The following is a 26,370-nucleotide window of genomic DNA, read 5'->3' as shown; positions in this document are numbered from 1 at the left end:
AGCCTGGAATTCGTTTACTGATGATTGTAATCATTTTATTTTAGGGCACATTTATGCTCCCAGTTCTGACTTCAGTTCTGAAAGACCCCAAATGTTTTAAAAACCCTGAAAAGTTTGATCCTGGTCACTTTCTGGATGAGAACGGACGTTTTAAAAAGAATGACGCTTTCATGCCATTTTCAGCAGGTAATAACATTGCCAGTCATCATAGTCCCCAAAGCAGGCGACCCCCTGTGGCCGTCTAACCTTCTTCTGCTTCTATCTCAGGTAAACGTATGTGCGCGGGGGAAGGGCTGGCTCGTATGGAGCTCTTCCTCTTCCTCACCACCATCTTACAAAAGTTCACCCTGAAGCCAACAGAGAAGACAGAAGACATTGAGATCACGCCAGAGCCAAACAGCAATGGATCGAGGCCACGTCGTTACCAGATGTATGCCGAGCCGCGATGAAATAGATTAACCCAGAACACAATATAGCAAATTGATCGGAGACTTAAAGACCGATCTTTAGAGAAATTAGATGGGAGAAAAACTCACTTTGAATCAATTTAACATGATATACTTCTATATATTTCTATAAATAAATAGAATGACAAAAGAAAGTCGGTTTTGTCAGGATAACATGTTTTGTTAACATAGGTTAGGGGCCTATTTACTATGTCAGGGTGGTTAGGGCAGTCTTAGTTTCGTAGGGAATATTTTGGGCAGCAGGATTAGATTTCTAAACCAGCATTTACATAGCTGGGATCTCTCCGGGTTGCACTGAGACTACGTCCGAATCTCTGCTTCTCTCGGGGTCGGGCAGGGTGGCATTTGGACACGCCTTGGTCTATGGCAATTTCCCACCCCCACACAAAAGTAAGGTCTTTGGGGCTAGCCCCACCCACAACATCACTGCATTATGATTATTATTCAATTCTGAATAGAAAGCTGGGCTCCATTGACTTGGATGGTTGAATGCAGTACCTGATATCTGGAGAGACCGTCTGGGAAACCTGTTTATTTTTTTAAAGGATGCCTCTCTCAGTGGCGCTTGTGACCGCCCTCTGCTTTCTCAACCACAGAGTTGACATTTTGTCTATAACAAATGAATCTCTGGGGTCTATTCACTAAACGTCAGGTTCAGGAGAGCTGAGGAGAAATACCTGGCACAATTTTCCCTTCTTGCATCAGGCGCAAAAGGATCCAGCTACGGCTCTGATATAGGGACAGACCTGCTGAATTTTCCCTGCTGTAGGAGATCAATGAGACCTGCATTGTATATGGTGAAATATTGAAGAAAAATTCACAACTCACCTGCGTGCTACATTTAGTGGATCGCTTTCATTGTCCATGGCGCAGTCCATGACTGTTATTTCAAAGTTTGAATCCACGAGTAAGTTTTTTTAAACATTTTGCCTTATAACTTATCAAACTATAACTCTTTGATTTGCATCTTGAGGTAAATCTGTGGATTTACGGTCTCTCCATTGGCTTCCTATCAAATTGAGAATTCACTTTAAGATAGGCGTGTTGTCATTTAAAGCCCTAAAGGACCAGGGACCCTGTTACCTGAAAGAGCTATTAACTCCCGACATCCCTGCTCGCCCCCTTCAATCCGCACATATGTCTCTTCTCTCAATACAAAAAGTGCGCACAAAATCCGGCTCCAGCGCGTTCTGTCACGCGGCTCCCACATTCTGGAACTCTCTACCGCTGTCAATCAGAGAGGCCCCATCTTTAGAGACTTAAAAAAACAACTTAAAACCCATCTTTTCTCCCAATCCTTCAGATAATTCACTCTTTTTGTTGTTGTTGTTGAGAGAAGGAATGTTAACTAGTGTCTTCCTATCAAGGGCATTTTAACGATGAAGGTGGGGTACTTCATAACCTAGAAATGCAGCTGAAAACAGAGGTGGAGAAAGAGAGAGAGAGAGAGAGAGAGAGAGGGACAGGCACTCACACACGGAGGGTAGAGGAAGGGGGGAGAGAGAGAGAAACAAACACTCGCATTGAGTGGATATAAATGCATTCTCTAACACAGACATAACTTCTTGCAAAAAAAAATTAAATATCAAATAAAACGGAATTTATCTTAAAGATTCAAGTTTTCTCCATTTTCCATAATGTTCTCCATTTTCAAGAACTTCAAAGACTGCAGCTTTCTGTCAAACTTTCTTTCCCACATCCAGCGTTACAGCAGCAGCAGCAGCAGCATATCAGCTCATTTCCTACTTCCTAGTTTCCGGTGGTATTTTGTACCATGTGACCAAACAGGTTAGGTACTAGCTGCTTAAGACGTCTGATCTTTACTTTCACCCTCACTTTTAATGCTCAGAGTTCAATATTTCTCAATGTGTGGCCGTCCCTTTAAATAATTAAGCTGTTCTGAGTATAAATACAGAGGGAGGTGCGAGGAGCAGCACAGTGCGGAGGGCGCCTCACTCCAGAGTTTTATCGTTACGATGGCGCTGGGCCTGGTGGGGACGTTTCTCCTGGTCTCCTGTATCACCGCCCTGCTTTACCTGATTGCATGGAGGGGCAAAAAGAAGCCAGGAAACCTGCCCCCAGGACCTACCCCACTGCCCCTGCTGGGGAATATTCTGCAGATCAGCACCAAGGAATTACCCCGGTCTCTGGTTAAGGTGAGGAGGCATTACTGGGGCAGTTACTGGGAGCCTGCGATTCCCTGAACTGCATTTCACTCTATTTATTCTAATGACCAATTTCTGTGCAATAATGATCTAAAATGGTGCATATTTGCACAATTTATTTATATGGAACATATTTTACCAGGAGGAATAAGCTGACATTTCTTTTGTTTCAAACTAAATCTTGGGCAGCAGCGCTATGGAATCTGCAGGAATTATAGAAATAAATGTAATTAAATTTCCGCCAACACAGATGCAAGATTACATTTAAATGATGACCAACAGAGGAATAAAGTGAAAATTTTACACTGACGATTATCCTAGTGGCGTTTTAGTGCCACACTGAAGATGTGGGGTAAATAAAAAGTTTAGGCGTTTAAGTTAACAAAAACTGAACAAAATGTACATTTCAGAGTTATACAAAAAGGCCTTTTCAGGGAAGAAGTAATGGGTTAACGTACAGCTGTTCTGTCAATAAATAAAGCTTTGAAAGTTCATGTTAACAATTCCTACAGGCGTCCCAGCCCCCAGTCTGTATAACAGCAGTGTTGGCGCAGAAGTGTTAACTGCACCCTCTTATGCAATATGTGGACAGTAGTGTACTGCAGGAAGTAGTATATCACTCTCAAAATTACAAAAAAGGCAATTAACCCCTTAAGGACCCGGCTGTTTTTTCTTTTTAACACCTTTGCGGTACTTGTGTTTAGCTGTAATTTTCTCCTCTCCCATTTACACACAAGTTATCTATTGTTTTTTTCAAGGCAAGAAGGGGTTTCTTCTGATACCCTTTTTTGATCATATCATCTAATTTCCTATAAAAAATAATTAAATATGAAACATTTACAAAAAAAACACTTTTTCTTACTTTTATTTGAAAAATCTTTTACTCATCTACAAAAGCTAATGAAAAATCTTGCTAATTAGATTCTACTATATGTTGTGAGTTAAAAAAAATACTCAATGTTTTTATGTTTTCGCACTTTATAGGGCAAAAAGTAGTGTTTTGCTATTTTAATAACTTTTTTTCCCCAAATTTGGCCATTGTGCCCTATTTGCTATTTGGAACATCTTTGAAGCCGGCCAATGCAATTTACCCCATCAAACCATATCTTTTTTTAAACTAGACATCCCAAGGTATTTCAAATCCCTTTCCATGCAGTAATTCTACTACCCTTTGTCAAACTTTGTGGTAGCTATTTTTTTGTGTTTTTTATCACACAAATTGTACTTCAGGTATGTACAGCTCCTGGTATATGTCACTGCCAAGCAAAACCCCAATATGTGTACCCATGCATGGCTTTGTTGGGTTGCTTTGGAGTTAAAACACCATATTTTGGACGTGCCCATTTCTCAGCTCGGAACTTTGACATCTGGTCCTTCTGCCACCCTGTTCTATTTGGGACATCTTAGAAGGCTGGAAATTAAATCTACCCCATAAAATCATATATTTTTAAAAACTAGACACCTCAGGGTATTTCAAATGCTGATATTTTAACCCTGTCCATGCACTATTTTTTATCACCAGCCTTTGTCAAAATATGTGCTGGTACCTTTTGTGTTTTTGTTTTTTTTCCATACACATTTTACTTCAGGTGTGAATTTTCCGCTCCTGGGATATGTCACTGTCAATCGATACCCCAATATGTGTCCAGCGACTTCTCCTGAGTACAGTGATACCGTCCATGCATGGGTTTGTCTGGTTATGTGGGGGCTAAAAGGCCAAATTTAGGAGGTGCGCTTTTTTCATTTTGGTCAGTCTGTGTCTATGCCCTATTGGGAACCCGGCCACTTTAATTTACCACATGGGGTAGATTATTTCTATTCTTTCTCCATATATCATTGGAAAGTTCACGGAAACATAAAGTCTGTTTTGTTTATCGATTTATGATTACTTTGTCAATTTTACTAAAATTATTTTGGTAAAATATATAAATGTAAAATTTGTTAAAATCAAACAATAAATTACCATATTTCATCACATATACTGTATATTATGCTATAGTAATAATACTTCTACTAATATATAGTCAGTAATCAGTCTTATACTGGAATCAGCAATGTTCATAAATGACCAATGTTCGCACACATTGGTATTCAGCAAAACCCAATAATTCATATTTAGGGTAAATATTGTCTACTAGAGGTTTTCATGCCCAACATCATTCTCTCTGCAGTTGAGTGAGCAATATGGACCGGTGTATATGTTTTACCTGGGTCGCCAACCGATCGTCATGCTCATTGGGTACGAAGCCGTAAAAGAGGCCCTTATAGATCATGGCGATGCATTCAGTGACAGGGGGACCATGGAGCTGACTGAATTCATGGTCCAGGACTATGGTAAGACACAAAAACAGCGCATCACCATTAGTGCTCCTCCCGATCACTAGACCACAAAGGATTAGGGTTGGACAGGTTCCAACACTGGCCAAAAACAAAAAATAACCCTCAAATTCCTTTATGTGTAGAAAAAATATTTAGGAAAACAGTGAAGACAAATTTAAAAGTAAATATCCCAGTCACATAGTACTGCTGCTGCAAAAAAAACAAAACACCTATACTGTCACCCCAAATAGATTGATATACAAAAGGAATGTGCGCTATAAATGTATATAAAGTAGCATGTTAAACATTTTTTTTTTTAAATGGCCGCCTGTTAATTTTATCAGTTTTAAGGTTTCAACCTCTAAAAACATTTTTTTTTTGGTTCAGGGATTGTCTCGAGCAACGGGGAGAGGTGGAAGGTCATGCGCAGATTCTCTCTTATGACCTTGAGGAATTTCGGAATGGGGAAGAGGAGCATCGAGGAGAGAATACAAGAGGAGTCGCAGTGCCTCGCGGAAGCATTTCAAAAATACAAGGGTGGGTAGAACTGGAATTTTGAGAATGCTAGAAATCATCTTTAAAGCCACGAGTTTTAGGCAAATGAATTATTAGGTAGACAAAAATGGCCTCAAACGTATTTTTCCTTTTTTACAATACAAACTAACCTGAATGACAGATATTTAACTGTGTTTCCTAGAAGTCTCAGTCTTCTTTTATTGTACTTATAATTCTGATCCATGTTACTGAGTACGTCATGTATTTGATTCCAAATCTTAAAGGCCTTTCAATCATTTTCCGACTTTACGTGACAGATTCCTCTTTTGACCCTGTACGTCTTCTGGGACAGGCCGTCTCCAACATCATCTGCTCCGTTGTCTTTGGAGAAAGGTTTGAGTACGAAGATAAGATTTTTGCGACTCTCCTCTCAAACCTGAGAGAAATCTTTGAATCGGCAAACACAACGTCTGGCCAGGTGAGAGCTGCCATGCTGGAGATGATGGGGAAGAATTATCTCCGATCTAATTGTATGATTTACTTATTTATCCCAGACACAAATAAAATGTGCTACTCCGCTCCCTGTATTATCATCAAGAATTGGAAAAATTGATTGTAAGCCGATGGGAAAATACTTTACCTCTGCAAATTAGTTCAGATTCCGAAATAACATAACACAAGACACATGTTTGTGCAATTAAATGTGATATCAGGTGTTTAAAGATATCACAAGAATTAGCTTTGGTTAGTTTGCAGCACAGGGGAAGCCCGTGTCGGCATCACGGTCGAGTTTACAGAACGGCTGGGCACGAATATACAGTCAGACGTTCCAGGAGAGCTTTTGTATTCATAACTGCACAACAGGTCTGTTTATGCTGTGGAGAGAGGGTGATGGCGGCACATCCTTATCTGAACAGACAAGCCCTGTGCGCAAATGCAATGTGAATACTATGTCCGTCACAGTAAGTGCCAAGAAAGCAGTAGAGCGAGCAGAAAGATGAGAAAGAACACCAAGGAGAAAGAACAGCTCCATGAGCACCAAAGAGCCATAGAAACAAATCATGGTGGTACAACTACTAATGAAATCTGGGAGGTTCATCTCTATGGAAGTTTATCATATTCATGAAAAGGTGTCTAATGGAAATCATGTTCGGCTCAATCTCAATGATTTTGTTGCAGCTCCTCAATATTTTCCCAAGGGTACTGCAGTGGATTCCTGGTCCTCACCAGAAAGTACTCAAAGGTTTTATAAAACTGAAGCAGCATGTGTCGGACTCTGTGAAATCGCACCAAGAGACAGCGGACATCAACTACCCACGAGACTTCATAGATTGTTTCCTCGCACGGATGGAGGAGGTAGGGGCCCGTTCTGTTTCTCCTGCATGCTGTAGGAGAGGAATATTAACGTAGAGCATTACAGAATACGGGGGATCTATATAGATTTATAAACAATAAGAATTAAACGTTCCTAACATGATTCTCCACCAGGAAAAGAATAATCCCAAAACTGAATTTCGCAATGAGAACTTGGTGGCAGCGGTAGTGGACCTTTTTTTTGCCGGGACAGAGACCACAAGTTTGACCCTGAGATACGGCTTCCTGATTCTTCTTAAGTATCCAGAGATACAAGGTAAGACACTAAAAAATATTCCCCAAATAACTATTATTTAATAGAATTTTTTTGTTAGAGAAAGATCTTCAGACAGAATTACATTGAATGCGAATGCACAGCGAATGCACAGCTTCCTTAATGCTCCACTTTGCATTAATTCTGTGTTGCAGAATGTCTGTTTTAATAAATCTAAATTAGTTTTAATGATTACTAAGGGTAAATGCAAAAACAAGTAAAATTTTCAGATAATGCCTTTTTATTGGGCTCATTTTGTTTTCAAGATAAAAGGTCATTATTCTATAAAACATCTTTATCAAAGCCAAAGAAATATTAAACAGAAGCGTTGAAAGTCATACATCAGTGGCAGTGTTAATGTCAGGAAATACAGATTTATGAGGTATAGAGCGCAGCTATGGGTGTCTGTAAATTAATTAGATAACTGTCAGAAGGGAGAACAGAAGGAGGCAGGGTCAGTTAAATGGATCGGAGAGTATATACTATACAATATGAGGGATATAACGGGTTATAAGGACAGGATTAGTTGCACGGGTTGCAGAGTATATATATATATGTTATACAGGCCGGAGAGTATATAATATATAATATGAGGAATATACAGGGATATAACAGGTTATAAGGATGGGATTAGTTATATGGGGGGAGAGTATATAATATATAATATGAGGAATATACAGGGATATAACGGGTTATAAGGACGGGATTAGTTATACGGCCGGAGTATATAAAATATAATATGAGGAATATACAGGATATAACGGGTTATAAGGACGGGATTAGTTATACGTCCGGAGAGTATATAATATGGGGAATATACAGGATATAACGGGTTATAAGTACGGGATTAGTTATACGGGGGAGAGTATATAATATATAATATGAGGAATATACAGGATATAAAGGGTTATAAGGACGGGATTAGTTATATGGGGGGAGAGTATATAATATGAGGAATATACAGGGATATAACGGGTTATAAGGACGGGAGTAGTCATCCGGCTGGAGAGTATATAATATATAATATGAGGAATATACAGGATATAACGGGTTATAAGGACTGGATTAGTTATACGACCGGAGAGTATATAATATATGAGGAATATACAGGATATAACGGGTTATAAGGACGGGATTAGTTATATGGGGGGAGAGTATATAATATATAATATGAGGAATATACAGGGATATAACGGGTTATAAGGACGGGATTAGTCATACGGCTGGAGAGTATATAATATATAATATGAGGAATATACAGGATATAACGGGTTATAAGGATGGGATTAGTTATACGGGCTGGAGAGTATATAATATGAGGAATATACAGGATATAACTGGTTATAAGGATGGGATTAGTTATATGGGGGGAGAGTATATAATATATAATATGAGGAACATACAGGGATATACGGGTTATAAGGACGGGATTAGTTATACGGCTGGAGAGTATATAATATATAATATGAGGAATATACAGCATATAATGGGTTATAAGGACGGGATTAGTTATACGGCTGGAGAGTATATAATATATAATATGAGGAATATACAGGATATAACGGGTTATAAGGACGGGATTAGTTATACGGGGGGAGAGTATATAATATATAATATGAGGAATATACAGGATATAACGGGTTATAAGGACGGGATTAGTTATACGGGGGGAGAGTATATAATATATAATATGAGGAATATACAGGGATATAACGGGTTATAAGGACGGGATTAGTTATACGGCTGGAGAGTATATAATATATAATATGAGGAATATACTGGGATATAACGGGTTATAAGGACGGGATTAGTTATACGGCCGGAGAGTATATAATATATAATATGAGGAATATACAGGATATAACGGGTTATAAGGACGGGATTAGTTATACGGCCGGAGAGTATATAATATATAATATGAGGAATATACAGGATATAACGGGTTATAAGGACGGGATTAGTTATACGGCCGGAGAGTATATAATATATAATATGAGGAATATACAGGGATATAACGGGTTATAAGGACGGGATTAGTTATACAGCCGGAGAGTATATAATATATAATATGAGGAATATACAGGATATAACTGTTTATAAGGACGGGATTAGTTATACGGCCGGAGAGTATATAATATATAATATGAGGAATATACAGGGATTTAACGGGTTATAAGGACGGGATTAGTTATATGGCCGGAGAGTATATAATATGAGGAATATACAGGATATAACGGGTTATAAGGACGGGATTAGTTATACGGCCGGAGAGTATATAATATATAATATGAGGAATATACAGGATATACCGGGTTATAAAGACGGGATTAGTTATTCGACCGGTGAGTATATAATATATAATATGAGGAATATACAGGGATATAACGAGTTATAAGGACGGGATTAGTTATACGGGCCGGAGAGTATATAATATATTTCATGAGGAATATAGAGGGATTAGTTACATTTAGTTCAGTGAGAAATACAATGTCATATTGTAGTTAAGAAGGAATCTCTTCATTGTGAGTTTTTTTTTGCATTCTTCTGGATCAGCAGTGGGAAGGAGTTTGATGGAGTTGTGTCTTTTCCAAGCTAAATTACTGTTACCTATGAGTATATGAAAATGGAACCGTTTATTTGCACTAAAGTGAGCAGATTACTAGAATATTTTAGTTATTTTTCCAGACTTGTTGTTATGTTCTATATGTTGTCTTCAGGGAAAATCCACAAGGAGATTGACCAAGTCATTGGCCAAGATCGCTGTCCATCAGTGGAGGATCGGAGTAAAATGCCCTATACAGATGCTGTGATCCACGAAATTCAGAGATTTGCTGACATTCTCCCTGCCGGACTGCCGCATGCAGCCAGCAGAGACACGACCTTCAGAGGTTATCACATCCCCAAGGTCAATAACGTGCTTCAGGGTGTAAAGTAGTGGATGAACAATAAATATGTATCATAAAACTATTTAACTACCGTAATATAATTTGTAATAACTTTATTTTAGGGCACCATCATACTCCCAGTTCTGACTTCAGTTCTAAAAGACCCCAAATATTTTAAAAACCCTGAAAAGTTTGATCCTGGTCGCTTTCTGGATGAGAATGGACGGTTTAAAAAGAATGACGCTTTCATGCCATTTTCAGCAGGTAATAACATTGTCAGTCATCATAGTCCCCAAAGCAGGCGACCCCCTGTGCCCGTCTAACCTTCTTCTGCTTCTATCTCAGGTAAACGTATGTGCGCGGGGGAAGGGCTGGCTCGTATGGAGCTCTTCCTCTTCCTCACCACCATCTTACAAAAGTTCACCCTGAAGCCAACAGTGAAGATAGAAGACATTGAGATCACCGCAGAGCCGAACAGCAATGGTTCGAGGCCACGTCGCTACCAGATGTACGCCGAGCCACGATGAAATAGATTAACCCAGAACACAATATAGCAAATCTCGAAAGCAGTTAAAAATGAAATGAAATTTGCGGGTTTCTCATACCAAGCCTTGAATTTGAATCCCAGCCTTCTTCTTGCCTTCTTCATTGTCCTTTGAAGTTCACATCACATGTTACTGTCAAGCAATGAGATAGCCTTGCATTTAAAAAATATGATAAACATAGAGGAAAGCTGGATATTTATCCTTTGCCTCACAATATCAATGGAATGGGGCTATTAAACTAACCGTGAAGATACATGCTGCTAAAAAAAAAAAAAAAAAAAACATTATCGTTGTTGCTATATCCTCTAACAATTTAAGTAGATTTTAATAAGCAGGTCTCTAACCTGAAATAATAGAAATACACAGAATAATAGAAAATGAAAAAAGAAATCCTGATGTACTCTTCATAGGTGGTACAGTCAATTTAGTCAGAATAACGCATTTTGTTAACATAGGTTAGGAACCTATTTACTATCACAGGGTGAGGGCAGTCTTAGTTTCATAGGGAAGTGTGCACTTTGGGTCGCGGGAACGGCGTTTAGACACGACCTAGTGTAAGGCTATTTCTCACCTCCCATCCTCAGGCGAATGTAACAACACTGGAAAGGCAGCGCTATGGTGAGTCCATCACCATGGAAACTGGAGGAGCCCAGTGCCAGGGCTGCAATGCAGTATTTGTATATTACTTGTTTTATGCACCTGTCCTCCTTATCTTGATTGGCTCACTTAACCGCTTTAAAATGCTGATGGCGAATAGGAATTAGGGCAGCTAATGGGAATTAGGTTGGCCGTTGTTTTATATAGCGCCATCATATTCCACAGCGCAGTACAATGGGTCACATAAAACAATATCTTCTTTAAAAAAACTCATCCTTTCTTTCTAATTAACCCTTTAACCAATGTTAAACAGAGATTCCTGTCACAGATGTGCGCATTTTGATATGTGTTTATTTCCATTACACTTTGGTAGATATGTGTTTGTTCTCAGTTTCAGAATATTATAAGGTAGACATCTTGCTGCTTTCAGGATCTGCCCCTTCACTCACCTCGTCTAACTATCGTTTTTAAACTATCGTTATAAATTGATACGACCAAGCACTTGTTCTCTTAGCAGCGGCCATTCCATACAGGTTAGATATTATCATCACTGCCGACACCAGCTCAGAAATGTACCAAGCTCGTTATTTCAGTATACTGCCCTCAGTCACTGAGTATACTAGCCTCACTCATTCAGTATCGTGCCTTCACGATTCAGTCTGTCACATGAATCACTTCCTTCTTTCACTTCAGACAGGAAGTGGCCATGGGAGACCCACCTGAGGCAGGAGGAGGTTGAATCTATTCCCCTCAGCATCCTGGAGCAAACAACTGAGGCAGGGGAGGTTGGATCTGTGCCCCTCAATATACAGGGACAAAACCTGAATGGATCATTTGTAATGTTTTCGAATTAATGCAGCGTCAATAGCAGAGAAATTGCTTATCCAAATTTGGAGATAAACTGGATAAAAGCATTCTAAATTTGTAATCTACCTGATCAGTACTAAAAGTCCTATCATTTGTAGCGGAAGCAGGCATTGAAAGACACCTTATATTTATAATCTTAAAGAACACTATATTTAATAAGTTTATATGACATATTTCTTTAAATAAAAACAACATATAATTAGACTATTTACTCTTGTTGCACTACTTGTTATGTACCCGTTGCACAACGCTGCTGAATATGATCAATGCTATATAAATCAATTAATAGATATTTGGGGCTCATACCCAGCAAACATTATGAGCTCCTACAGAAGAATGGAGGAAAAAGGGACTGGCTAAGCTAAATAGAGACACTTTGGCGGTATGTACTAATACAAGCAATAAATAATCGTTGCGTCCTCCGCATCCAAGTCGTGCTGATAAAGTCATGTTGTGTAAGGCTTGGAAGCCATCTGCTTTGTTATGCAGCAAATCTTTTGGATCAGCTGTCGAAGGAGTCATGCACTTGAGGGGTTGATCTGTAGCCGTCTGATAGCGTGTACCACGTGATAAGTTCAATGGTCGGACAAAGTGCACCGCAGCACTATGAGTAACACATGTGTATTTATCATGGACAAAGTTCATGTGATTTAACAAGATGCAAGAAAACAGGAATTTAACACGCATAGGATAGGCATATGACCATACTTGGGAACTTCTGGGCTCCAGCTTCCCAGAGCCTTCCCTTGGGGGACGCGTCCAGGACTGCCCACTGAGGTCAGCGGGTGGACCCGGAACGCCGGTGGGAGTTCCCCCTGATGTCAGTGGGAGTAATAAGCTCTACGTATTATACCTAAATATCTACATTAACTATATCTGCATTTTTTGGTACGTTATGGGGCAATGAATGCTGTCACGGAGCTGGCTAGTCCGACCGACTGCCTCCGCTGTCTTGTGCTCCCTTAGCCTGGGACAACACACTTTCCCCGGTTCCCCAGTCACTCGCCGAGACTCAGTGTAGGGTAAAACCAAACGAAGACTGATTTATTTCTCACACACAGGGCTGGATATATCCAGCAAAACACACATTTACATTAAACAAGATATTGGGACACAAACGCCCCTTAATCTGCCTCCCAGAGACAACAGGGGCAGTAAGGAGATTAACAATACAATAGGTGGGGAGACTGATTTATACAACATTAAACTGAAAGAATGGCGGCCTCTCCCTGGTGGCAGATTCTGGCTCTCTGCTGGAGATAATCCCCTCAGCCAGTGATGAGATGATACTGCTGGGGGTAGCCACAGAAGCCTTTACAAACCCAGGGCCCATAGTCAATATGGAGGAGGCTGGCAGTCAGGCTTCTCCAGTGGCCCCAGTGATGGAGGCTTCCGTCACAAATGCAAGTAGCATATTTCTATTATAAAACCAAAATGGTAATTCTGCCCCCATGTGCAGTTGAAGCCAGTCAATTTTTCATATTTAATAAAAACACAAAAAAAGCATTTTTGTTTTTATCTCCTTTTACTTGCACATCTGCCCCCCCAGATATGCCTTATACCCCCTTATTTGCCACTCTGCCTCCCTGATATGCCACTCTGCCCCCCAGGATATGCGTTATGCACCCCTATATACCACTCTGTCTCCCTGATATTCATTTTAACCCACTATGTGCCACTCTGCCTCCCTGATATTCCTTTAAACCCTCTATTCGAAGACGACCTCAAATATAAGACATTGGTTATTTTTCAGGGCATTTGCTATGAAAAAACCTTGTCTTATAAGCAAGCAAATTTGGTATTTGAAAACTAGACACCCCAGGGTGCACTCATTTTTGGGGGGTTCCACACACACATTGTACTTTTGGGTATAAATTTACCACTCCTGGTATATGTTACTCTCAACAACACCCCAATATGTGTTCAGCAACATCTCCAGTACAGTGATACCACCCATGCATGTGTTTGTTTTGGAGCTATAAGCCTATTTGGGATGTGTGCATTTTTCAAATTGAGATTTTGGTCATCCTACCCCCATGTATTATTTGCGACATCTTTGAAGCTGGCCAATTGAACTCACCCCATGCAAACCATATATGTTTGAAAACTAGACACCCAGGGTATTCCAAATGCTGCTATTTTAACCCTTTCCGTGCACAAATTTTACCACCAGCATTTGTAAAAAAAAATAAAATATTTTTTGTGTGTTCTTGTTTTCACACAGATTGTACTTCAGGTGTGAATTTTCTGCTCCTGGGATATGTCACTGTCAAACAACACTCCAATGTGTGTTCAGCGACTTCTCCTGAGCGCAGTAATTCCTTTACAAGGTGAGAAATTAATTTTACATGTTACCATATTATTATTTTTTAACTATTCTTTTTTCTTTTACTAATTACATTGTAGTTAGAAAGCTGGGCTCCATTGCCTTGGATGGTTGAATGCAGTACCTGTATTCAACCAGTGTTCTCAGAAGGGTGTGGAGAGACCCTCTTGGAAAGTTGTTTATTTTTTAAGGAAGGCCTATCTTGCGAGAAGCAAAATCTCTCGCAGTGGTGTTTATGACCATTCTCCAGAGTGCTTACAGTGCGTCATGGGGTGGATTGTTGATCACCTCCTAAGCTCTTTTAAACCAGACGTTTGTCACCATATTATATCTGGCTGACGTTGATGTCTGGGGGAAGGGGCACCTGGGGCCCTGCTGCCGATCTCTTGCCTTGAGGCATTACACTGTTTGAAGACATGACGTGCCAGGCACGTCAGTTATCGTGAAGGGGATTATATATTAATGACAAACCTGCAGGTACCCTCCTTGTGGAGCGAGATTTAAAACGTCTTCCTGCAGTGATCTTTACTTTCACCCTCATTTTTAATGCTCATAGTTCAATATTTTAAAACATGTGGCCTTTAAATAATTAACCTGTTCTGAGTATAAATACAGAGAGGTTAAAGGAGCAGCACAGTGCAGAGGACGCCTCGCTCCAGAGTTTTATCATCACGATGGCGCTGGGACTGGTCGGGACGTTTCTCCTGGTCTCCTGTATCACTGCCCTGCTCTACCTGATCGCATGGAGGGGCAAAAAGAAGCCAGGAAACCTGCCCCCAGGACCGACCCCACTGCCCCTGCTGGGGAATATTCTGCAGATCAGCACCAAGGAATTACCCCGGTCTCTGGTTAAGGTGAGGAGGCATTACTGGGGCAGTTACTGGGAGCCTGTGATTCCCTGAACCGTGTTTCACTCTTTTTATTCTAATGATTTCTGTGCAATAATGATCTAAAATCGTGCATATTTGCACTTTTGATACATGGTCTCTAATAGCACAACGTTTCCCTCCGTTGGTAATTTATTTATTAGGAGCATATTTCACTGGAAAATATTTTAGCGAATCATGAACCAATGGAGTCTGTAATCACCCTGGAGTGAGTTTTACAAAGTGTACAGTTTGCCGAGATGGATTAGTTGCGCAGGTTCATATATTATGTCCCCGTAGTCGGGAGCTGGCATTACTTTATACATATAATATAGAATAGCATTTCCGGAAATAATTTGACACTGTTTGAACAAGATCGTGATCGGCAACAATTTAAAACACAATCCAGAAGGATTTAGGATTAGTCAGTTGGGTAAATATTTCCTACTAAAGGTTTTCATGTCCAACGTCATTCTTTCTGCAGTTGAGTGAGAAATATGGACCGGTGTATATGCTTCACCTGGGCAGCCAACCGATTGTCTTGCTCATTGGGTACGATGCCGTGAAAGAGGCCCTTGTAGATCATGGCGATGTATTCAGTGACAGGGGGAACATGGGGCTGAATGATTTCCTGATGCAAGACTATGGTAAGACACAAAAACAGCGCATCACCCAACCGCTAGACCACCAAGGATTGTGGTTGCCTCATCCGTAGGAAGGGAAAAAGTACAGAGGTTCCCAAACGTTTATGTGTATGAATGTGAACATTTAGGAAAACAGTGAAGATACAGTTTAAAGTAATAATTTGTAAGTCATAATTTATGATCTTAGTACATTTGTCAGGACACAGACCAGGGAGCCAAGGTAGGGTCCAGGGCAGGGGATACCAGGGGCTCTTTCTGTACCCCACGATGCTTAATGTCTGGTAAGTAGGTACAGATAGGCAATAGAAAGCACACACAAGGGAGGATATATAGGTAACCGTCTATATTGGAGTGTGCTGGGAGATCAGGTAAATGCAAACAGAACTGGTTTACACAGAGGAGATAGTGAACAAAAAATGGCATGGTGTACAGTATACGGACTTCGGACACAGAACTTAGAGCAGATAGGGTAAACACGACGGAAAATACCATTTTTGGTCAATACCAGGAGATCTAGGATCAGGACGCAAAGAAACTGCAGCTGAGCTTTATACACCATAATTTAAAGGCCCAGACTGGGGGATAGATTAGGTATTTAAAGGTAAAGCTATACCCAGGTAACGTGGCTGAGCTGTCTGAATACCGTATTTGCTCGATTACAAGACAAGGTTTTTTTCAAAGCAAATGCTCTTGTAATCAAGGTCATCTTCTAATCAGACCTCAAATAGAGCCAGGCTGCTTATCGGTGCTTTGGTCGCACAGTGTGCGAGCAGCGTCTCTGGTACCGGCCAGGAGAACAGGAACCCAGCAGAGTCACGTGAATGCATGTCACATGTCTCTGCTCCCCTCCTTATTCCTCTGGGGGGGTGGGACAAGAGAAATTGCAGATGGAAGAAGCTGGGACCCTGCAGAAGTCTGCGAGTGAGAGATCTGCAGTTCAGGAAAGAGGTGGGGGAGGTGTATGAGCAAGTATCCGTGATTAAGGAAATGAATGAGTATTTAAATATTTGTGAATGAGTGTGTGTGATAGAATGGATGTGTAGGGGGGGTAGCATGGCATAGGGAGGCTGTAATCACACTCCTATCGTGCCCAGGTTCCGGCATGTCCTGGCTGCCTGGACATGACATGAGTGTGATTGCTGTTAGCAATCATATATGTATATATGCCTCCAGAAATGCCTTTTAATCCCCTATATGCCACTTTGCCCCATGATATGTCAGAGTGGCATATAGGGGGTTAAAATGGATATCATGGAGCACAGTGGCATATAGGAGGGTATTACGCATTTCTGGAGGCAGAGTGGCATATAGGGGGGTATAAGGCATTTCTGGGGGCAGAGTGGCAAGCCTGGGGGCAGGTTGGCAAATAAAAGGAAATAAAGTCAAAAAATATTTTTCTCAATCATAGCTTTTATTAAATATGAAAACATAGTTTACATGAATTAATATTTACTAGTAATTTTTTCCCTATAGGGTAGTCTTATATAGGTAATTATTAATAAACAATTATAGCACATAAAAAAATGGCTGCCTGTGGAGAATCATTTTATCAGTTTTTAGGTTTTAACTTCAGATAACTGAACAATGATCTAATCTTGGAACGTCTCTTACATGTTTAATTGTTTTGCTTCAGGAATTATCGCGAGCAATGGGGAGAGGTGGAAGGTCATGCGCCGATTCGCCCTTATGACCTTGAGGAATTTCGGAATGGGGAAGAGGAGCATCGAGGAGAGAATACAAGAGGAGGCGCAGTGCCTCGCGGAAGCATTTACAAAATATAAGGGTGGGTAAAAATAGAATTTATTTTGAGAAAAAAATTCTATTATTGTTTAAGATGTAATGCAAGAAATCCCTTTGAAAGCCAAGAGTAAGAAGACAAATCTTTCGAAAAATATTTGGGGCAAATAAATTATTAGGAAGACAAAAAAAACATTTATGCGTGAGAGTTTCCTTGAGAGTCTTCTTGTATTATAATTGTCATTCTAAACCATGTTTCCGAGTACGTCATGCATTTGGATTCAAATCTTAAATGCATTTTCCACCTTTACGTGACAGATTCTTCGTTTGACCCTGTAAGTCTACTGGGACAGGCCGTCTCCAACATCATCTGCTCTGTCGTCTTTGGAAAAAGGTTTGAGTACGAAGATAAGACTTTCGCGACTCTCCTCTCAAACTTCAGAGAAATCCTTGAATCGATAAACACAACGTCTGGCCAGGTGAGAGCTGCCATTCCCCCATTATGGGGAAAAATTGTCTCCCATCTAATTGTATGATTTTCTCTTTAACACATTCTAGGTCCAGAATTATGTCTCAGGTACCATTAGACACAAATAAAATGTGCTACTCTACTCCATGTAATATTATCAAGAATTAGTAAAAGTGATTGTAAGCCGACAGGAAAATACTTTACCTCAGCAAATGAGTTCGGATCCTGAAATAACATAACTCCAGACACATGTTCGTGCAATTACATGTGATATCAGGTGTTATACGATATCAAAAGAATTATGTTCGGTTAGTTTGCAATGCTGGGGAAGCCCGTGTCAGCATCAGACAACACCCACGGTCAAGCGTACAGAACAGCTGGACACGAATACACGGTCAGACGTTCCAGGAGAGCTTTTGTATTCATAACCGTGGAGAGGGTGATGGCGGCACATCCTTATCTAAACGGACAGCGGTCCAAGATCCAGGAAGCCCTGTGCGTAAATGCTATGTGAATGCTATGTCCGTCACAATAAGTGCCAAGAAACCAGTAAAGCGAGCAGAAAGATGAGAAAGAAGAGCTTCATGAGCACCAAAGAGCCATAGAAACAAATCTCATCGCGGTGATATAACTACTAATGAAATCTGGGAGGTTCATCTCTATGGAAGTTAATCATATTCATGAAAAGGTGTCTAATGGAAATCATGTTCGGCTCAATATCAATGTTTTTGTTGTAGCTCCTCAATATTTTCCCAAGGGTACTGCAGTGGATTCCTGGTCCTCACCAGAAAGTAGTCGAGTGTTTTTTAAAACTGAAACAGTATGTGTCGGACTCTGTGAAATCGCACCAAGAGACAGCGGACATCAACTACCCACGAGACTTCATAGACTGTTTCCTCGCACAGATGGAGGAGGTAGGGGCCCGTTCTGTTTCTCCTGGATGCTGGAGGAATATTAAATTAGAGCATTACAGAATATGGGGGTTCTATATAGATTTATAAACAATAAGAATTAAACCTTCCTAACATGATTCTCCACCAGGAAAAGAATAATCCCCAAACTGAATTTCGCAATGAGAACTTGCTGGCAGCAGTAGTGGACCTTTTTTTTGCAGGGACAGAGACCACAAGTTTGACCCTGAGATACGGCTTCCTGATTCTTCTTAAGTATCCAGAGATACAAGGTAAGACACTAAAAAATATTCCCCCAAATAACTATTATTTAATAGATTTTTTTTTTAGAAAGAGATCAACATTACATTGAAGGTGAATTTTTATTGGGCTAATATAGATACGTTTGATAGAATAGCGACCTACTTTTATCAAGGCCAAAGTAATACGAAACAGAAGCATTGAAAGTCATACATCGGTTACAGAGTTTAAGTCAGGAAATATAGACTGATGAGGTATAGAGCGCAGCTATGGGGGTCTGTAAATTAATTTGATGACTGTGGGAAGAGAAAACAGAAGGAGGGATAAGTGGCAGGATCAGTTGTATGGATAGGAGAGTATAATATATATAATATGAGCAATATACAGGTATATAACGGGTTATAAGGACGGGATTAGATATACGGCCGGAGAGTATATAATATATAATATGAGGACTATACAGGATATAACGGGTTATAAGGACGGGATTAGTTATACGGGGGGAGAGTATATAATATATAATATGAGGAATATACAGGATATAACGGGTTATAAGGACGGGATTAGTTATACGGCCGGAGAGTATATAATATATAATATGAGGAATATACAGGATATAACGGGTTATAAGGACGGCATTAGTTATACGGATGGAGATAATATAATATATAATATGAGGAATATACAGGGATATAACGGGTTATAAGGATGGGATTAGTTATACGGCCGGAGAGTATATAATATATAATATGAGGAATATACAGGATATAACGGGTTATAAGGACGGGATTAGTTATACGGCCGGAGAGTATATAATATGAGGAATATACAGGATATAACGGGTTATAAGGACGGGATTAGTTATACGGCCGGAGAGTATATAATATATAATATGAGGAATATACAGGATATAACGGGTTATAAGGACGGGATTAGTTATACGGGGGGAGAGTATATAATATATAATATGAGGAATATACAGGGATATAACGGGTTATAAGGACGGGATTAGTTATACGGCCGGAGAGTATATAATATATAATATGGGGAATATACAGGGATATAACGGGTTATAAGGACGGGGTTAGTTATATGGCCGGAGAGTATATAATATATAATATGAGGAATATACAGGGATATAACGGGTTATAAGGACGGGATTAGTTATACGGGGGAGAGTATATAATATGAGGAATATACAGGATATAACGGGTTATAAGGACGGGATTAGTTATATGGGGGGAGAGTATATAATATATAATATGAGGAATATACAGGGATATAACGGGTTATAAGGATGGGATTAGTTATACGGCCGGAGAGTATATAATATATAATATGTGGAATATACAGGATATAACGGTTTATAAGGACGGGATTAGTTATACGGCAGGAGAGCATATGATACATAATATATAATATGAGTAATATACAGGGATATAAGGGGTTATAAGGATGGGATTAGTTATACGGGTGAAGAGTATATAATATATAATATGAGGAATATACAGGATATAACGGGTTATAAGGACGGGATTAGTTATACGGCCGGACAGTATATAATATATAATATGAGGAATATACAGGGATATAACGCGTTATAAGGAGGGGATTAGTTATACGGCCGGAGAGTATATAATATATAATATGAGGAATATACAGGATATAACGGGTTATAAGGATGGGATTAGTTATACGGCCAGAGAGTATATAATATATAATATGAGGAATATACAGGATATAACGGGTTATAAGGACGGGATTAGTTATACGGGCCGGAGAGTATATAATATATAATATGAGGAATATACAGGGATATAACGGGTTATAAGGACGGGATTAGTTATACGGCCGGAGAGTATATAATATATAATATGAGGAATATACAGGATATAACGGATTATAAGGATGGGATTAGTTATACGGGGGAGAGTATATAATATATAATATGAGGAATATACAGGGATATAACGGGTTATAAGGACGGGATTAGTTATACGGCCGGAGAGTATATAATATATAATATGAGGAATATACAGGGATATAACGGGTTATAAGGATGGGATTAGTTATACGGCCGGAGAGTATATAATATATAATATGAGGAATATACAGGATATAACGGGTTATAAGGACGGGATTAGTTATACGGCCGGAGAGTATATAATATATAATATGAGGAATATACAGGATATAACGGGTTATAAGGACGGCATTAGTTATACGGATGGAGATAATATAATATATAATATGAGGAATATACAGGGATATAACGGGTTATAAGGATGGGATTAGTTATACGGCCGGAGAGTATATAATATATAATATGAGGAATATACAGGGATATAACGGGTTATAAGGACGGGATTAGTTATACGGCCGGAGAGTATATAATATATAATATGGGGAATATACAGGGATATAACGGGTTATAAGGATGGGGTTAGTTATATGGCCGGAGAGTATATAATATATAATATGAGGAATATACAGGATATAACGGGTTATAAGGACGGGGTTAGTTATACGGGGGAGAGTATATAATATGAGGAATATACAGGATATAACGGGTTATAAGGACGGGATTAGTTATACGGGGGGAGAGTATATAATATATAATATGAGGAATATACAGGGATATAACGGGTTATAAGGATGGGATTAGTTATACGGCCGGAGAGTATATAATATATAATATGAGGAATATACAGGATATAACGGGTTATAAGGACGGGATTAGTTATACGGCAGGAGAGCATATGATACATAATATATAATATGAGTAATATACAGGGATATAAAGGGTTATAAGGATGGGATTAGTTATACGGGTGAAGAGTATATAATATATAATATGAGGAATATACAGGATATAACGGGTTATAAGGACGGGATTAGTTATACGGCCGGAGAGTATATAATATATAATATGAGGAATATACAGGGATATAACGCGTTATAAGGACGGGATTAGTTATATATCATTGATCAGTGAGAAATCCAATGTCATATTGTAGTTTGGAAAGAATGGTTTCAATATGTTTTGGTTTTTTTTGCTTTCTTCTGGATCAACAGTTAGAAGGAATTTGGATTTGTGTCTTTTCCCAACCTAAATTACTGTTACCTTTAAATACTTCAAAATGGAACCATTTATTTTAACTAAAGATAGCAGATTAATAGAATATTTTAGTTATTTTTCCAGACTTGTTGTTATGTTCTGTATGTTGTCTTCAGGGAAAATCCACAAGGAGATTGACCAAGTCATTGGCCAAGATCGCTGTCCGTCAGTGGAGGATCGGATTAAGATGCCCTATACAGACGCTGTGATCCACGAAATTCAGAGATTTGCTGACATTGTCCCTCTCGGAGTGCCGCATGCAGCCAGCAGAGACACGACCTTCAGAGGATATCACATCCCCAAGGTCAATAAGATGCTTCAGGGTGTAAATTAGTGGGTCAACGATAAATATGTATCATAAAACTATTTAACTATCTTAAATAGCTACCCTAACTTGTGATTGGATTTCAAAGGGATTCTGGAATGTCTCCTGGAATTCGTTTATTGATGATTTTAATCATTTTATTTTAGGGCACCTTTTTATTCCCAGTTCTGACTTCAGTTCTGAAAGACCCCAAATGTTTCAAAAACCCTGAAAAGTTTGATCCCGGTCACTTTCTGGATGAGAACGGACGGTTTAAAAAGAATGACGCTTTCATGCCATTTTCAACAGGTAATATCATTGCCAGTCATTGCCAAGTGACCCCCTGTGACCGACTAACCTTCTTCTGCTTGCACTCCAGGTAAACGTATGTGTGCGGGAGAAGGCCTGGCTCGTATGGAGCTCTTCCTCTTCCTCACCACCATCTTACAAAAACTCACCCTGAAGCCAACAGTGAAGACAGAAGACATTGATATCACCCCAGAACCGAACACTAATGCTTCAAGGCCATTTCTCTACCAGATGTACGCCGAGTCGCGATGAACTAGATTAACCCAGGGTGAGGAGTGCAGACAGTTTTTGTTTTTTGTACACACTGTATTTGCAGCACGCTCACACCTGTTTGGTAGGCCTCATTTTGCACATTTTTATTACTTGGGCCTGGAACTAGCTCAGTGTACCAACATTTTTCTGTTCTTAGCTTAACCCAGAACACAATTTAGCAAATTGATCGCAGACTGAAAGACTGATCTTTAGTGAAATTAGAGAGAAAACCAATAATTTAACCTGATATATTTCTATATTTTTCTAGACTTATGTGAGATTTGCGTGTTTCTCATACCAAACCTTGAAGTTGTATCCCACCCTTCTTCTCGCCTTCTTCATCTTTGCATTAAAGAATATGGGAAACAAAGAAGAAAGCTGTATATGTGTAACCCTTGCCTCACAATGTGAACGGAATCAATGGAATGGCACCATTAAACTAACCTCCAAGATATATGCTGCTAAAAATAAACATTATCGCTGTTGCTATATGCTCTAACATAATTTATGTAGATTTTAGTAAGCAGGTCCCTAACTAGAAATAATAATTAAAAATAATATATAAAAAAAAAAAGCCCAACATACTTTCCACCGGTGGTACAGTCAGTTTAGTCAGCATAACACACTTAGGGCAGTCTTAGTTTTGTAGGAAAGTGTGCAGTTTGGGCAGCAAGATTAGATTTCTAAATCAGCATTTACATAGCTGGGATCTCTGCTTCTCTTGGGGTCGAGGGGGGGCAGCAGTTAGACACGCCCCCGTCTATGGCTATTTCTCACCTTCCACCCCCACACAAGTGTACTGCATTTGGGGCTAGCCCCACCCACAACATAACTGTCTCCGCCCACTGACACAATCCCACCGCAATGTCATCGGCCCTACTTACTGACATCATCAACGTCATCAGACTACCCATAGAGGAAGGGCTGTGGGTTGCCAGAGCCAGGATGTTCTCTAGTATCAGCATATAGTTACAAAGGAGTTCAATTTAGCAGAGTAGGTGGAACAGCAGCTTTAGTACACATTTCTCAATGCAAGCTTTGTAGAAAGCAAATGCAACGTTCTGATTGGTGCAGCCAGGGAAAAGGTACTAGGTTCTGATTGGCCCACATACATGTCTTTTACATAGGTTGATGGAAAGCAGAACGCTGTCCTGCTACACAGTGGAGAGGCAGCTCTATGGTGAGTCCATCACCATGGAAACTGGTCCAGAGGCAGGGCTGCAATGCAGTATTTGTCCTGACATTACTTATCCCCGAATGCATGTGATCTCTTTATCCTGATTGGCCATCATTTAACTGCTTTTAAAATGTTGGTGGCATTTTTCATAACTAGGGCAGCGAATGGGAATTATGTCGGGCGTTATTATTTACTGTTTTATATAGTGAAACAAAAAGATTATAAAACCACCTGTCACGTGAAATTGTGTGGAAAGTAAATAATTATAATAACTCAAATACTTCCCAATACGGTACTGCCACGGCCCAACCAACACTCTGATGCAATGAAAATGCACTCAAACTCACTTCCATCGTTTTTTTCCTTTTATGTACAATATTGCTGAATTTCTGTTTTATATAGCGCCATCATATTCCACAGCGCTGCACAATGGGTCACATAAAACCCCATTATCTTCTGGATAAACATCTCACCCCAGTTCTTCCTAATTAATCCTTTAACCACATTTCTCTACATGTTGATAAGAAAGAGATTCCTGTCACAGATGTGCGCATGTTGATATGTGTTTATAATCCATTACACTTTGGTAGATATGTGTTTGTTCTCAGTTTCAGAATATTATAAGGTAGACATCTTGCTGCTCTCAGCATCTGCCCCTTCACTCACACCGTCTAACTATCGCTACCTCAGATACAGAATGGTGCTAAGAAATATTTTAAACAGTTATAAATTGATACGACCAAGCACTTGTTCTCTTAGCAGCGGCCATTCTGGACAGGATAGATATTATCATCACCGCAGACGCCAGCTCAGAAATGTACCAACCTCATTATAAGTATTTAAGTATACTTCCCTCACTAACTGAGTATACTAGCCTCACTCATTCAGTTTACTGCCCTCACTCACTGAGTATACTAGCCTCATGCATTCAATATAGCAACCTCACTCATGTGCAGCATATCTTTTGTTTGTGAAACACAGCCTGTCACAGAAAGCACTTCCTTCTTTCACTCCAGACAGGAAGTGGCCATGAGAAATGCATCTGAGGCAGGGGGAGGTTGGATCTATTCCTCTCAGTATGCTGGACCAAACCACCTGAGGCAGTGGGAGGTTGGATCTGTGCCCCTCAATATACAGGGACAAACCATTTTAAGCAGGGGGAGAGGTAGAATGTAGGCTTCGTTTTTCTTAGTGAATGGATCATTTGTAATGTTTTCAAATGAATGCAGCGTCAATAGCAGAGAAATTGCTTATCCAAATTTGGAGATTAACTGGGTAAAAACATTCTAAATTTGTACTCTACCTGATCAGTACTAAACGTCCTATCATTTGGAGCGGAAGCAGGCATTGAAAGACACTTTACATTTATAAAAACCTTAAAAGACACTATAGCTATTTTTAATTTAAGTTTAAATGACATATTTCATTAAATATAAAAAAACCTTAACACCACTTGTTATGTACCCGTTGTACAACGCTGCGGAATACGATCAATGCTATATAAATCAATTAATAGATATTTGGGGCTCATACCCAGCAAACATTATCCTATAGAACAATGGAGGAAAGAGGGACTGACTAAACTAAATACAGACACTTTGGCGGTATGTACTAATACAAGCAATAAATAGGTGCGATTCTCTCCAATCGTTGCGTCCTCCGCATCCAAGTCGTGCTGATAAAGTCATGTTGTGTAAGGTTTGGAAGCCGTCTGCTTTGTTATGCAGCAAATCTTTTGGATCAGCTGTCGAAGGAGTCATGCGCTTGAAGGGTTCCTAGATCCATAGTGGTCTGATGATGGTCGGGCAAAGTGCACGGCAGGACACGTGTGTATTTATCATGGGCAAAGTTCATGTGATTTAACAAGATGAAATAAAATCAGAAATTGAACACGTATGGGATAGACATACGGCTCCTGAATCTCAGACGAGACCAACGACTGATTAAGGTTTGAGTCGTTACAGATCCGCCGGGACAGTCTGTGTTTTATGTCTATAAGCAGCAGGGACCTTTTCTAAATTTTGCCTCAAAAGAAAGATCCAGAAACAAA

The 26,370-nt window shown here is 39.7% G+C and overlaps 2 protein-coding genes and 1 long non-coding RNA gene across 5 annotated transcripts in view; all 3 read left to right on the top strand.

Moving 5' to 3' along the window:
* The window catches only part of LOC128502718 (uncharacterized), a 28,888-nt gene extending 17,995 nt beyond the window's left edge, over positions 1–10,893 (top strand). The window contains exon 2 of the long non-coding RNA XR_008355159.1: positions 10,839–10,893. This is a non-coding gene — a long non-coding RNA (uncharacterized LOC128502718). The remainder of the gene's footprint in view (positions 1–10,838) is intronic.
* LOC128502691 (cytochrome P450 2C8-like) overlaps positions 1–26,370 on the top strand; it is a 63,513-nt gene that overhangs the window by 31,565 nt on the left and 5,578 nt on the right. Inside the window, exons 1-10 of one of the 3 annotated variants that reach the window (XM_053472577.1) lie at positions 14,916–15,147; positions 15,644–15,806; positions 17,437–17,586; positions 17,859–18,019; positions 18,747–18,923; positions 19,051–19,192; positions 22,395–22,582; positions 22,750–22,891; positions 22,962–23,159; positions 23,412–23,630. In XM_053472577.1, the coding sequence (XP_053328552.1) occupies positions 14,968–15,147; positions 15,644–15,806; positions 17,437–17,586; positions 17,859–18,019; positions 18,747–18,923; positions 19,051–19,192; positions 22,395–22,582; positions 22,750–22,891; positions 22,962–23,143 (1,485 nt within the window). In that variant the 5' untranslated portion in view covers positions 14,916–14,967 and the 3' untranslated portion in view covers positions 23,144–23,159; positions 23,412–23,630. Of the gene's footprint in view, positions 1–14,915; positions 15,148–15,643; positions 15,807–17,436; positions 17,587–17,858; positions 18,020–18,746; positions 18,924–19,050; positions 19,193–22,394; positions 22,583–22,749; positions 22,892–22,961; positions 23,160–23,411; positions 23,631–26,370 lie in introns of those variants that run through there. The other 2 variants (XM_053472580.1, XM_053472581.1) reach the window with 2 other exon arrangements.
* LOC128502693 (cytochrome P450 2C8-like) lies at positions 2,429–10,893 on the top strand. Its single transcript, XM_053472583.1, has 9 exons — positions 2,429–2,623; positions 4,804–4,966; positions 5,339–5,488; positions 5,764–5,924; positions 6,626–6,802; positions 6,935–7,076; positions 9,791–9,978; positions 10,081–10,222; positions 10,304–10,893. Exons 1-9 carry the CDS (start codon positions 2,444–2,446, stop codon positions 10,483–10,485), a joined length of 1,485 nt encoding a protein of 494 aa, XP_053328558.1. The 5' UTR covers positions 2,429–2,443; the 3' UTR covers positions 10,486–10,893.

Source organism: Spea bombifrons, chromosome 8 (genome assembly GCF_027358695.1).
Source record: "Spea bombifrons isolate aSpeBom1 chromosome 8, aSpeBom1.2.pri, whole genome shotgun sequence".
Taxonomy (NCBI): Eukaryota; Metazoa; Chordata; class Amphibia; order Anura; family Pelobatidae; genus Spea; species Spea bombifrons.
This window is presented reverse-complemented; position numbering and strand designations above follow the sequence as displayed.